The following is a 14,900-nucleotide window of genomic DNA, read 5'->3' as shown; positions in this document are numbered from 1 at the left end:
TCGTATTTTTCCTCTACTACAATGGACTCCGGTATACTTACTTCTCTGGGTTTTTATGGGCAACAAACTCCCGTTTTCTGAGAAATATGATGGAGGTTTATCAGCATTTTTTGTAGAATTCTTTGGATTTGCCTTTTTTCTTTTTTTAGTTTTGTTTCATCAATCTCGAAAAAGAGTTGACAGTTTTAAGTTGTAATATCACCATTTACCACTAGATGGCAGACACGACTTGGTTGTGCCTGCACTGGGCTTTATACTGTCCTATATTACTTGAGTAGGCCTAATATGTATTTTTTTATTTTTTTTTTTTTTGCAGATTTGGAATGAGATTCAGGACAAACATGCATTTGAATTGGTTGATTGGTTAACACCAAACACCGTCACATACCCCGTTAAAATAGTTTGAACCACATTATCTTAGTTTTATTTTTACGTACGTACCCTCTCAAAAGTTTTATTTAAATTTTAATCACATTGAGTTGTACCTCTTATAGGCTTCATAAAAGGTAAATGTTTGGAAATGATTTATCTTAGTCCATTATTTTTTTTTACATCGCAAATACCTGGAATTTGAACAGGAGTGTGTAGAACACAGACGTTAAACAAACGATAGTTTTGACTGTTTCCCTCAGCTTTCAATAACTGGCAACTAATCCTCTGTTCGACCTATGACGTGGACTCCATACAGATCTAAAAGAGGGATTACACATTATGTAACATTTAAATCTGCTGGGCATCCTGATCTGATCTCAATGAACCAGATCTTCTCGGTATACTTCTGGAGGGCAGGGCAGTAGTTCCTGGCATCACCACTGGGGGGTCTCAGTAGTTCATGTAATTAGCACATGAAAGGCCTCCCAAGGATTGGAAGCATGTCCTGTGAGGGAAAAGTGTACTTCACACATCAATTTCAAAATAGTAAACTGGAAAATATTATGTATAAGGAACAAAATAGTGTGCATTTTTTGGGGGGATAAAAAAAATCTAAAATGCAGTGAAAGCCAATTGAAATTGATTTTTTTTTCTCTCAAAGTTAAATCCACATGTCTGGGGAAAAATACTACATCATTAGTATGAAATCTTGAGTTACCATTGATTGAAGTATTTTAATATGTCCAACACTTTATTTATAATTGTGAATGCTTGACTTTTGGCATGACTCGGAATATATATTTTTTATACTGTTTCAGCATAAATGCTCATTTCTAAGTTTTCACATTACGGAAGAAATAAAACATTTTGACACACCGTCCAAGTAATTTTAATGCTTGACTTTGAGCATTCATAAAATAGTATAATTCGTTTGAATGACTGACTCTTGACCATTAACACAACCATACACAGTATCAATATGTGTCGCCATTCATTTAGAAGCAAGAGTAGACGCTGTCGTGCAAGTGTGAATACCTGAATGTCAACATTCAAATTCTTAAAAAAACAAAACAGTATCATTAGTGTGAATCATATACTATCAGCATTAACATAATAGTAATAATAAAACAATATTTACTTCTTATTAATCGTGTTTGTGTGAATGCTTAACTTTCAGCATTCACATAAAGTTCTGAAGAAAACTTTTTTTTATGTTTGACTTAAATGAACCATTTAGGTCACATGTTGTAGTCTTGAGTGACTGCAACAAGTAACTGTCAGAATTAACACTACATAAATAATTACAGCGTCTCCCAGCATCTGCACAACAGCAAGAGTAAAAACATTCACATTTGAATTCTCCGAGGCCATATTTCACCCAGTCATATTAGTTTAAATGGTTGACTCTCAGCATTAAGGCGATACATTTTGATTTATTGACTTTTTGTATGTCATTGACCTAAGACACGATTTTGAGTCACTGCATGTTTGAATACTTGACTTTAAGCATTGAGGTAAATGCTGAGAGTCAATGATTCGCAGTTACTAATGTGTATTTTTCACCCTCTTTTGTCTGTATTCAAAATCCGAATAATATCACAAACCATATTTTGGCCACATGAGTGCGAATGTTTGACTCTCAGCATTGACACAATCAAACTGCCTGCCTGCCTGCCTCCCCTCCCGACCCCTCCCCTTTCCTCACCCCCTCCGCGATGACGCGGTGACGGGTCAGACGTGCCTCCCCTCCCGCGGTCTTTTCTGCGGCTTTTTTTTTTTTTTCCGGGCTTCATGTCATACCACGGCTAATTCCACAAATTCCTGCCCTGCTCTCGCTTCAAACAAGCGCCACCGGGAAGGAGGTTCGGCGGCGCAACAACAAAACGAAAACAAAAGAAAAGAAGACGAGAAGTTAACCAACTGTTGCTCCACCTGCGAGGACTCCCAGCAGGTAAGAACTCCATTCGTTTTTGACACACTTATCTTGACCGGGGTGAAATTTTTCAAATGTGACGGGAAGCAACTGTTTGAACTTATTTTCACACTCGGAGAGATTCCAATTGAATACATTCCAGGAATACTCTAAATTTTAAGATGGAATTTTACACATTTTCAACGTCCCTGTCCCGAGCTGCCTGGCTGTGTGTCGGCGGGAACCTTTTGGGCTACTTTCTAATGGACTCTCGTCATTGCTCTTATGGTTCAATATTAACCGTGTCAACTTTTGAGGGGGACACTAATTGGGTTGGTGTTATTTGTGTTGCGTAAAATACCCAGAATTCATTGCATTCCCGCTGCGGCGCCTCGCGTGACGTACTTAATTAAAACACCTGCGGCTGCTTCAATAATGGCGGACGAAGTCATGACGACTCTGGTGGAATTAGTGTTTTTAAAAAAAAAGTAACCCCTCGTGTGCTTCGCTATCCTTTAATTTACCAAACGACTCCGTTAGGAGTTTATTCCCGCTGCGGCGCCTGGCGTGACGTTGATAATTAAAACACCTGCGCTACTTAAATAACGGCGGACGAAATCATGACGACTCAGGTGGAGTGTTTTTTTTGTTTTTAATTTTTTTTTTTTATAAAGTAACCTCTTGTGCGCTTCACGCAATAATTTACCTAACTACTCTGTTACTAGTTTATTTTGTCAGTAACTGTACTTGTAGTGTGAGTACTCACACGTCACTCCACCGTCTGCACTGCGTGTGCTGCCTGAATACTTTAATTTTCTTTTCTTTTTTTTTTTTTTTGCTAAAAGGTTAATGGCGTCCAAAATTGCAGCCAATGTATTTTTTTTTTAATTAATAAAAATACACAGATCGCATAATTACAATATTAGTAAACCAGAAAAAAATCCTGTTGTGTGGTTAATGATTAATATGAAAACCTATTTGCTATGTAGTTCATAATTTTATTGTAGCGCACACATTAAAGCAACACTAAAAACTTTTTTAACTTTTAACTCCATGTTGTGCTTTAAAAAATATTTGACACACTGGTTTAATTTGCAAGGATTCAACACACACAGATGATGTGGTGGTACGCTGACCTGACTTGAGTTCGGGCAGCGTGTTCAATTACCCCTCTGTGACTATCTGTCTCAAAACTGTATGGACTCTGTGATAGACTGGCGACCAGTCCAGGGTGTTCTTCACCTTTGGGATAGGCTCCAGCATAGGATAATAGAAAAAGTGGTGGAGAAAATGGATTTTTCTTTTAAAATTGACAGCACAATGATTGAGTGGTTAGGATGCCTGCCTCACTGCTCTTAGGTTCAGCGGTCGAATAGATACGATGATACGGCTATATAATATCCAAACTTCATCCTGCTTAAGAACTAAAAACCCATTTTTTTTCGTCACTCAATTTTCAGCTGTCCAAATTGTTTTTTCTGTATGGATGCAGAATTCGCCACTGTCATTAGCCAAGTTGTGCTTAAAAATTCAATATGCTTGTGATATTTATTCACAAGTTTGCGTCCTATTTAATAATTTGGTTTATTAGGTGAACGATGTGCATTCAATTTGGACTGACTGTGTCTTCCACAGGGGTTTACGTTTGCAGGGTTTAAATGTTTGCTCTGTGCTTCCTACCAGATGCTCCGGCTTCCTCTCACGTTCTAAAAAAAAAAAAAAAAGAAAATTCATTATGGCTTCGTTGAATACTCTCAATTGTGTGAGTGAATATATGAAGGGTTGTTTGTCTATATGTGCTCTGCAATTGATTGGCTAGCAATTCAGGGTGTACACTGTCTCTCTCCACTGAGCTGGGATAGATAAGAACACGCATTGCAGAAAATGAATTTCTTTTTTATTTAAAGAAATAAAAAGTTATGACAACAGGTTGAATCATTCACACTGTATGGTGCGCCTCAGTCCATACTGAATGCTTCCGACAAATGCTGTTGCAATTAAAAAAAAAAAACACACAACTACAGAGAGCTATAAAATATGATACATTGGTGTAAATAAATCTAGCAAATGGTATTCAAAGCAGCAACAACTACAAAGGCAAGTTATCCTTTTGCACATTTAAGCACAACTTCACTTCGGCTTCGTGGGATGCAATTTCTTTCTTCTAAATTATCCATTCAAGTCAAGGTGAATGAGTTGTTTTTATTAACCTAAACGGCAACAATAATTATTTTTTTCATATAGTTGAGCCTCCAAAGTGTTTTCTGTCATATACATTATTCATTCAGCTACTTTGTAATACCTGCACTTACAAATCATTCATTGCCAAATTTTTTGGAGTTGTGGGCACATTTCATTTGTTCCAAGCACTAAGTGGTTGCAGCGAAGAATAGAAATTTCCCGCCGACATTGAAATATAAAACATCAGAAAAGTATATGTTGTATAACCAAACCATTAAGAAGTCTGATGGCTTACATGCTGTGTAAAATGCTATAGACGAGTCTAACAAAACTAGCATCGGCGTTGTGGTTGTTCTATCTAAGCAACAGATATTTGAACACAAACGATGCAGCAACACAAGTAGACAGACAATATAATGATAAAAGCTATTCAAAAAAATGACATATTTTTTTGTCTTTTCTAGATTTGTTTGAATATGAGGGGTGAGCAACCCCCATCCAAATCAAAGTTAAATTGTGATTTGTAACACTGAAGGAGTATTCCACTTAATAATCATCTGAATTTAGTCACACCCAATTCACACATAAACCGTGTTGTGAATGGGAGCCTGTTCGATCAACCTCATGTTACGCTGAACATTGCCGTCGGTACAGCTGCCGGAGCTGAAAGGTCGAGTGTGAGTATTGCCAGTCAAGGTTCAAGCTCGCAAGTGTGTGTGTGGTGTCCCACAGGGCAGCTGACAGTGTGTGTGTTGCAGTCGGGTGCAACAGGTGGAACGACGCGGGGTGTCATGCGGTAAAGAATACAGCTGTCAAGTCGCTGAGGAATGGGAGTGTTTGTCTTTTGCAGAATATTTTTTTTTTTTTTTTTTGCAGTGATGTACCGACTATGCTTTGTTAGTGTCTGTGTGCGATGGGTGTGTGGGTGTAAAGAAGGAGTCGCTCTGAGACGCCACTGCGCTCATCCCACATAGCGATCATTCCTCCTCTGCTCGCATGAGAATGAAGAATAATGCCTGACGTATGAGCTTTGAACAACAAAGGCTTCGTAAGGCCCCTTCATTGCCACATTTTTGTACTTGTGTGTGCGGGGGTGCGTGTGTGTGTGTGTGTCAGGCGAAAACGTAAAAGGGAAATGTTTCATTTTGTTGGTCTGTATGTCTTACAGCTGATTTGTTGCGCATCAGGCGAGTCAAGAGCAGCGCTTCTGAAACTTTTTACAGGCAATGAGTATGAGTATTTAATCTTTTGAGTACTCACCGATACTGAGTACCGATACCGCTAGGACTTTTTGAGATACAAAATGTCATTTAACATAATGAACTAAACTTGTGAACCAAACGCTTACTTCCTGATGCGGGTGATGATTCGTCGATGTGTCAAACTGCCGCAGTATAGCGCCAACTCCTGCCAAAGAGGACTTGCGCATTTTATGGACAGTATCGACCCAATACCGATATCTGGAATCGATTCTTGGCCTTCCATACTATTGCTTACCTAAAATGTTCCATGTGGGAACTTGGTATGTCTCTGTACTGAAACATAAATATAAAAATAAGAAAACAAGGAATCTTTTACCAGCTGGCAGCAACCTCGTCCATCTAGAGCATAGGTGTCAAACTCTGGCTGGCGGGCCAAATTTGGCCCGCAGTGTAATTATATTTGGCCTGCGAGGCTATACCAAATGACTGCTATACCCTTTTACATTCTATATGATAATAATAACATTCAAACTGTTAATGGTGATTTTAAAAACTAAACCTTGTATCACATTAATAAAACCACTTATAATGAAAATTTTCAATAAAAAAAATCTGCATTTATATTGATTTAAAAAAAAAATGAAATGCCAGCCCGCGGCATCTGTATATTTGAGTTTGACACCCTTACTTATTTATTTCTCGTGAAACAGGGCGGTACCTGATGAGGACAATGGCAAAGGAAAATGAAAGAATGAAATGACAGACAACAACAGTAACCATGGAGAAAAGAGAAAAAAAAAAGCAAAAGAAACGACACTAACACCAATTGGAACCCGGTACTAAAAAAATAAATAAAAACATCAAACAATGAGGAGAAATGTGAGTAGAATGCCATCAGAAAGAATGAAAGTGTTTTTGTCCTTTCAAGGACATTTTTTTTTCATAACACTCAGCAAAAAAAGCAACAGAACAGCCCCATTGGTGTGGGCGCCTCTCACTACGACTCTGCGTCATTCCATCCGGATCCCGTACCGCTGCCGTATTTACGTTTACATTCCCCAGATGATTAGGGCAGGTTGCGACCAGTGGAGACAAACAAACAAACAAACCAAAGAAAGTTTGCGGCAACTAAAAGAAAAAAAAATTTTGAAATTGGCTAGAGTCTTGGTTTCTCACATGCATCTTTCCCAGTGATGCTTTCCATAACCTATATCTGATGGGGGATATTTTTGAAGATTTTTTTTCTTAATGTATTTTTTTTCACTGTGACTTTATTTGTTTCGACTGGGTAAGCAGTTGTGTTACCGCAGCACCAGATGGGGGGATTATCCCGTTGAGCGGATCCAGGCAAGAGGGGCCTCGTTGGGGGTGAATATAGGACCACGCTTAGTGTGTGTGTGTTGTGTGTGTGAGTGGAGAGCAGAGGCTTTTGATTAATTAACCCGCTGGACAGTTTGACTTTGTGAGTGAAAAGCAGCACACTAATAGTTTATTATGAAGTCTTGGTGACCGATAGTAAACCCTATCGAGGAACTGCACTCGCTTTAGAAATGTAATATTTGTAATGTAGAATATATTTGGATGAAGCATCTGGGTTATTTTAATATCCTAAAGTTTCAGATTTTACTTCTTTAGTTCAAAAGTAAAATGGTAAAAGAAAAAGAAAATCCCGTTCCGTCTCGCCCTCGTAACAACGACTCCCATCCTGTCCTCTTCCCGTTCGTAGATCAAATCAATTTATACCTGGGGCCAATCCCGATCCATAGGCGGTGTAACAAAAAAAAAAAACTTGAATCAGAAGATCAATTTAGATTTGACGGACTGAGTTAAATTGTTACATTTTAACATGTTGTTCCATGTTAGTAAGCATGACAAACACTACACTCTCAACATATCAAGTCGTAATCCCGCTGAACCGAATCGTTACATCCTTGACTCATAATATCACAGAGAATCGTATCCGATCGTCTTTTGTGAAGAGATGCACATTGCACACCGATTCTATTTCTGATCGCTTAGCATTTACACCGGCATTTTAACTGTGGAACCGATTTTAAAATAATCAGCTTGATGCTGGATTACTTCGATTGACCGCATTGTAGAAACGTAAAATCATCTCAGGAAAAGTTGTTAGAAAGTTCCGGAGTTCGAGGGAAGAGTTGTGGTGTTCTACTTCCTCGCACTTGACACCTTACCCGACGACTACTTGTGCCCATTCCCTAACATAATCTGCTTTGAAGCCGCCGTCCTTCCACCACACGTAACTCACACTCATGTTTGGATTTATGAGTGACGTCACTGCCCGCCCTCCCTGTCCTTTTCTTGCCCTAAATGGCCAGGCTGGGTTGCCCGTACGTGATGGACAAAGCTCCGATTGTACTGACTCATGAGCTCCTTCACCAGAAGGGGCTTCCGTCTTGGCCCGATTCCATTTTTACACGCACATCCTAAACAACATTGTGTCGAGGGCAAACAGGATGTCCATCTGTCGCTGGACATCTCTGGGCTTCCGCCCTACGCCCGCGTTACGTATCTCACGGAGTTGAATGGAACTTCAAGCTTAATTAGCCTCATTAATTGGCGACAAACAGGAATTCCTGCTCAACAATTTAATGGAGACAGCTTCAAAATGAGCAAACTAAAAAAAAAATAATAACCCCCCGGCCTAAATAACCTGTTATGGTCCTGTTGGCATGTGTGCGTGCACGTGTGTACGTGAGCGCGTGTCTGGATGGTGATCCCTCTTTAATGTGGCTCCTCGTGTATTGACATTAGCCTACCTCCAGCGCGCCCTTTCTTCCTCCTTCCAGCTCATCTTCACACCAGGCGCTGCTTTATTTGTTTTCTTCGCCTGCACTAACCGAATCAAACTCACTTTTGACACGTTGCTATGGGCAGCTGTGGGCTAGTAATGACTTTGATGGCAACATCAAAGGACCTGATCTGGTTTATATTTAATACAGAGCAGTCATTCAGTCAATGGCCTGATCATTTTCTTAGTGACTTTCCAGATGCATTACAGCCGCAGAATTTCTTATTCCAACTAATGGGCCGATGTGGCAATCCCCCCCCCACTGGGTCTATGGGGCAGTTACGATGATGATGATGATGATGATGATACTCCAGTGGCGGGCCATGCATTTCATACGTAGGCCTTATAGTGCGTGCTACTGGTATCATGAAGTCTGCCTGGCAACACGAGCTATCTGAATTGTGATTGGATAAAATCTCCAACCTAAAAAATCAACGCTAGGATGACATTAATGACATCAATGTGAAGAATATGATCATGATTTCTTTATTATGTTAAGCCAGCAGAGAAGGCCTTGAATTCCGTCAAAGGTCGCATCATCCCGGCGACGCTTCAAAGCAGACGATTTTTTTTGTGCTCACATTTTTTGAGGTATTCAATTCATCATTGCAGCTGTCATTGAAAAGTCTTCAATTTGTGAAACGCGCTCGATAAATAAAGTTGTATTTTACTAAAAGAATGTTCCCTCCATCGCACTATTTTCATTTGTCATTTTCTTGCCTTTTCTAGGGCTCCTGTGCCGACGTCGTCACATTGGTGGATTCCACACGAGCAAGAGCCAACCGATCTCTCATTTCCACCCTCACCTGTCCCGGAACACCTCCCAAGCCCCTCGCATCCACCCCTCGCTCCCGTGGTCCCCTTCCCCTCTTCCCACCACGTCTACGGAGTGGGTGCCGGCTCCCTCCCCCAGGGCTGGGAGCGAGGAGCTGGGGGACCCGCTAGACAAGCCCTTGGAGAACGATGCGGAGGGTGTGTGGAGCCCCGACATTGAGCAGAGCTTCCAAGAGGCCCTGGCCATCTACCCGCCTTGTGGCCGGAGGAAGATCATCCTCTCGGATGAGGGCAAGATGTACGGTACGCCCCGCCCCTTCTATCTCTTTCACTTTCAAATATATGCCAAAGAATATTTTACACACACACACACTCTTTCGCCTTCTTCCGTTTCCTGCACAGATGTCACTTCCACTCGATCCCTCAATGCACCTCACTGTCAGCCAAAACCTCGCCAACAGATGCTCAGCCTTTTGTCGTGGCGAATACCCAAATCCGTGCTCGTTGTTTAAGGAATCTAGTGACACCCATTGCAAGTGTATTTCAAAATGATTTGTTTTAAACTGACAAATTGCAAGGCCGGCTCATAGTGTAGTGGTTCACATCGCTGACTTTTGTGCAGCTGGCATTGAATTGCAGCAGTCCAGAGGCGTAGCTCCCATTTGGCCCCAAGTCAGCTGGGATGGGTTCCAGCTCCCCTTGTGACCCTGAACTTGATAAGCGCTGTGGAAACTGGCGGGTAGATGAAATATGAGGTACGGGTATAAGGATGATGATGTGTTGTATGTCAGGATGGGTATTCATAGACATTTCCTTGGCTGGGAAAATTACTGAAGGAGCTTTTTTTCTTGAATAATTAAAATTCCGACAGTTTTCTTTTCTTCCACATGAAGTGTCTTATTAAAAAGAAAGGCAGCTAAGCCAACAGTGGCAAAGTAATTCCAGCCATCAACTTGTGACAGTTCGACAAGCAACTGAGAGCGATTGCTAGAATTCTTTCACGCAATTATTTCACCCGCCTCACTTATTAATGTTGTCGGGAAAGGCTGTGTTGCAGTTTTTAAAACGTAGCTATTTAGCAGGTATGTGACGGCATACCAGAAATTACAGTTAGGGACATACCTTGGCTTTAATTTTGTGTGTTGTCCACTTTTGTTAGAGGAACGGAACAAAACGTGAGCCTAAACCTGCTTGTTTTTTGTGTAAACAGGAATAGATTTTATTCCGCTCGCTTGCTTCACTGCTGGACTGCGGTGCTTGTAGGCAGAACTAAATGCCGTGTACAAGTTTTGAGAATTGAGAAAAACGCTTGTGAAGATGACTCAGTTTAGATTGTATTCATGGATCAATAAAAGATATTAGAAATGTCTTTGAATTAAAATATGCTTCATATTTGATGATTTTGCATGCATTCCAAGATACTATTCAAGTACATATCTGTTGCAAGGTTCACACAAAAAAATAGTAGTTCTAAAAAAAATATATATATATTTATATATATATATATATATATATATATTTTTTTTTTTCATAATTTATAATTTTATTTTTTTTTAAACATTTTTTTATTTTATTTTTTTTACTGATTAGACGCGTGGGTAAAGTTCATTACATGTATTGACTCTCCTACGTACTACAATACGTCTGATGTGAGAACTCGGTATGCTCTGGTACAGCACCTGCTTCTGCGTTCAAATAATGGAAAAAAAAAATGTAACTGCAATCCTTAACCTTGCGGTGCGAATATTAACTTGATCAATTCCCTACGTAATCAATATTGTTTTCTGTTAACAAGTTGATTCCTGATCGCCATCCGTCATTGCATGTCAGGCAGAGACAATGAAACCCAATTGTTTCTTCAAATCCGCCGCAAAAGGAGCACTTCCTGACCAGCTCAGTACTAAAATAGCAATTTGAGCTAAAAGCCCGGCAAAAACGATAAATCAGGATAACTTTGCTTTTAACTGAAAAGAATCTGAGCGGCGCCGCTGCCAAGCAGGTGTCTGCAAAGGTAAGATGGCGTTCCTCCATGACACGTCGCTGAAAGATGTCTGCTAGCAAATGGCTTTGGCACGCCGTGTCCTGTGGTGTCTTGGACGGATCCGGTTGTTGGAAAACACGTTGGACAGAAGTATTGGCGCGATCAGACGCGCTCTGTCATCGCCTTGTGTTGTCACCGTGCCAAACCGCTACTTTAACTGTTAGCGTCGCTACCGTTTGCGGTTGTCGCTGGCCTGTGGTGACACTTGCAGAGCCACACAAGATCGCTCTGGAAGAGCGCTGGGGGTCGTTCTTTGTCACGGGAATGAAAGATTTCATAGTGAAAAGTCTGATGGAAAGGTGGTTTAAAAAAAAAAAAAAAAAAAAGTGTACCCGGTTGGCGGGGTCCGGAGGGGGTTGGAGATGTGCACCAGGGAGCGCACTGGCCTGCCAGGAATGGCATGTGCACTTGGTAGTCCGGGGGTTCAAGGCAGCTCAGCTGTAACCCAAAACCAGAATAGACGTTTACCCTTTGAGCGCCTAGAGGGAGGAGGGGGTGGGGGGGCGCACAAATAAACACCAAGGTGGACAGTGGTTTCTTGCATGGCCTCGGGGCCCCAGCACAGCTCTGTCACACCTGTCCCCTCAGTGCACAAGCGCCATTTCAGGGATTTACCTTGTCCTCACCATTCTGTTTGAAAATCATTCTCCGTCTCTTTAATGGGCTATCTCCTCTTGCCCATGATTTAAGATTTACCGTATTTTCCAGACTATAAGCTGCTACTTTTTTTCCTAGATTTTGAACCGTGCGGCTAATACAACGGTGCGGCTTTTGTGTAGATTTTTCTTTCACCAGTAGGGGCGCTCTACAGTTCAGAAAATACACTAAATAAATCTCTATTTTTTTTTTCTCTTGGTTCTGTTCTTTTTTTAATTAGCAAAATTGTTGCCGTGTTAAAAGGCACTGTTTTAACAATCAGTTTAATTTTTTTTTTTTTTTTTTTTGCCCACACAACCATTTCCCCAAAGCAGCGCAGATGCTTCATAGTTTTGTAGCCCCTGCAGCTCAACAGGTGTCTACTGAATCACCATCTAAATTCAGCGGCGGCCAGCAACTCAAGTCGTTCAAGCAGCCACAATCAATGCAAAGCCGCTTTGTCGGTCCTTAGTGTTGATCACGTTGTCTCTACGCCGAGCGCTTGTCGTCTCTCAGGTTGCCAAATTAAATGTCTACAAGGTATTGAGTTGATTCTCTTGAAAAGGTTATTTTGTGGCCTCCCCCAAGCTAAATTTGGACTTGTAGACAAAACAGCGGAATAACAATGCGTCTGCCTCCTGAATGCCACATATTCTGAATTTTAGGTCGAATTCCCGGCTGAGGAATGAATGCTATTCTTCGGTACGGCGATGACATTGAGTCTCCGGGCAGCAGCGTTGACGGAATGCCTGCTTGTAACCATCGCAGATTCCGTAATTGAACGGAATGTTTTCAGCACATTTATTTGCCACATTTTTCCCGGCCCTTGAGCTCATTACTCAGCAGGCCAATAGCTGGCTTATTAGGGACGGTGTCGAGGATATTGTGGCGGCCTGTGCGCCCATGGTAATTCGACATACGTCTGCCAAGGAAAACATTTCCTGCCTTGTGTGGCTCTCAGCAAGAGACAAGCCATGCACTCTGACCGTAGGCCTCATGCTGGAATAATGAGGGGGAAAAAAAACACAGTTGCCTACAGTACAGTGCGGAATGTGGCGTTGAAAATGAAATTATCTCCCCATACAAGGCGATTTGTATGCCTTTGTTCAATATGTTATTTATTCACTAGGCAGCATTACCACATCCTGTTTGATGCAGCTGTTTGGTTTCGTCACACTTGATGCGCTAACAGCTGTGAGAGCAACTCTTATCCAGGATTTTGATGGTTCTGTTCATGTGAGAGGGGGGGTGGTGAAAAAGAGGAGGCGTTCATTGCTGTTGTGAATGAAGTCAACAAAGCTTCCCTGAATGCTGACAGGATTTTCACACAGTTTCGCAAACAAAGAATATGCACACGCCGAAACATTATCCCACTCAGCTTTGCTCGCGCAGACTCTCATCCTATTGTTGTCTGTTTGTCTGCTGATATAAATATGTTATATGGCTCTCAAGGGATTCTCATTAAAAATGTGACGTAAAGGTCAGTGGAAAGTAGCAGGGAGTCCACTCACTCACGTGTAAACTTTGACAGTCAAGTGAGAGATTCAACTTCAGTCTTGACGTGCGCATTTTTTTAAGTGGTGACTCTTGAGCGAGGGCAGCAGGAAGGGTCGGGAGCAATGATGTCAAATACTTTTGCAAATGAAGAACATTTCCACTCAAAAAATTTAGAAGAAAGTCATATTTGGAGCCCGCGAAGGGCCTCACACTTCCTTAACTAGATTTAAGACAAAAATACCATTTTAAATAGGGATAAAACGTGCATGTCTATTATTTATTTTATCGTAATATATTTCATGTATAAAAGATCCAGCCTGCAACTACAAAGGGTTTAAATAATCCTAAAAATAACCACACACTGCAAATTTTTTTTTTCCAGTGCAGAGTTCTTATACAGGAAAATTACTATTCAAAGACGGCACAAAACTACCTAACAGCAAGGCAACACCAGAATAACACATCAATGAAAATTCATTGTCACCTTTGTCTCTTTGGTGCACTTAGCGGTTCTGAAGATAACAATATTATTACCAATTGATTCATCACAAAGAAACGAAAGTCAATCAGTCACCCTGAAAATTCTTGCATCATCCACACTTCGAGTTGACTCATTGTTAGCATCGATCTATGACGCATCTCTTCGGAGAACACTTAGCTAAACAAACCATGGCGGGGGAGGGAAGTAACACCCAACCAAGACATTCCGTCAGCCTTAACGTGATCTTCCTGAGCAGTCACAACCTTAGCAGTGGAAGGAAAACTGGTGGCTGCCAAGGGAAAATGCCACTTTGCATATTTTTGTTATGCAGATTGTGGTCGCATGAGATCTAATACTAGTGAATTATGTGTACTTTAAAGTTTCCCATGATTAATCCGTAAAGGTTTTCTTGTTGTTGCGCACAAACAGGACATGGACCTGTGGGCCATTGTCGGAGCGGCAGATGCAGATGCAGAAGCCGGTGTCAGTGTAAAGGAATGTCAGGAATGTACTGAGCGGGAGTGATCACACTGGGCCATTGATGCAGATTTATGACCTGCCTGGTCCAAGGATTGACTCTGGAGGGGGACACCAGGGTGTGCCCTGACTAGCCCCATCTGTCACCTATACCAAAATGAATGATCGAATTGGTCTTTTTGGTCCTTGTACAGCCCAGGGATACCAGTATAAAAAGTCTTCACACCCCAGTTCAAAAGTTTTTGTTACATACCTATCCACTGTATTGTACATTGAATCTCAATTATGTTCATGTCAAAAGCATATTTAAGATTAGGTTTTATGTAGGTACTCCGGGGGAAGTTTTTCTTATTTTGTGTCTTATTGACATTCTTGATGGACATATGGTTGTATTTTATTTGCTTTTTTTTGTTTGAAAGGTAATGGTATTATGAAAAGTAGCTTGCTGATGTTCACAAACATTTGTTGCGTGTTGAGTGATGCAATCCATTAAGTTTGGACTGTTTGGATATTTC

At 41.1% G+C, this 14,900-nt stretch overlaps 1 protein-coding gene across 3 annotated transcripts in view; it reads left to right on the top strand.

Annotated features, from left to right (window-relative positions):
- The first annotated feature begins 2,181 nt into the window (after positions 1-2,181).
- tead4 (TEA domain transcription factor 4) overlaps positions 2,182-14,900 on the top strand; it is a 28,338-nt gene continuing 15,619 nt past the window's right edge. The window contains exons 1-2 of one of the 3 annotated variants that reach the window (XM_088287187.1): positions 2,182-2,323; positions 9,209-9,556. In XM_088287187.1, the coding sequence (XP_088143313.1) occupies positions 9,550-9,556 (7 nt within the window). In that variant the 5' untranslated portion in view covers positions 2,182-2,323; positions 9,209-9,549. Of the gene's footprint in view, positions 2,324-9,208; positions 9,557-14,900 lie in introns of those variants that run through there. The other 2 variants (XM_088287188.1, XM_088287186.1) reach the window with 2 other exon arrangements.

The sequence above is a fragment of the Idiotropiscis lumnitzeri genome, unplaced genomic scaffold (genome assembly GCF_059441095.1).
Source record: "Idiotropiscis lumnitzeri isolate Australia: NSW breed Sydney's pygmy pipehorse unplaced genomic scaffold, RoL_Ilum_1.0 HiC_scaffold_35, whole genome shotgun sequence".
NCBI classification, from domain to species: domain Eukaryota; kingdom Metazoa; phylum Chordata; class Actinopteri; order Syngnathiformes; family Syngnathidae; genus Idiotropiscis; species Idiotropiscis lumnitzeri.
This window is presented reverse-complemented; position numbering and strand designations above follow the sequence as displayed.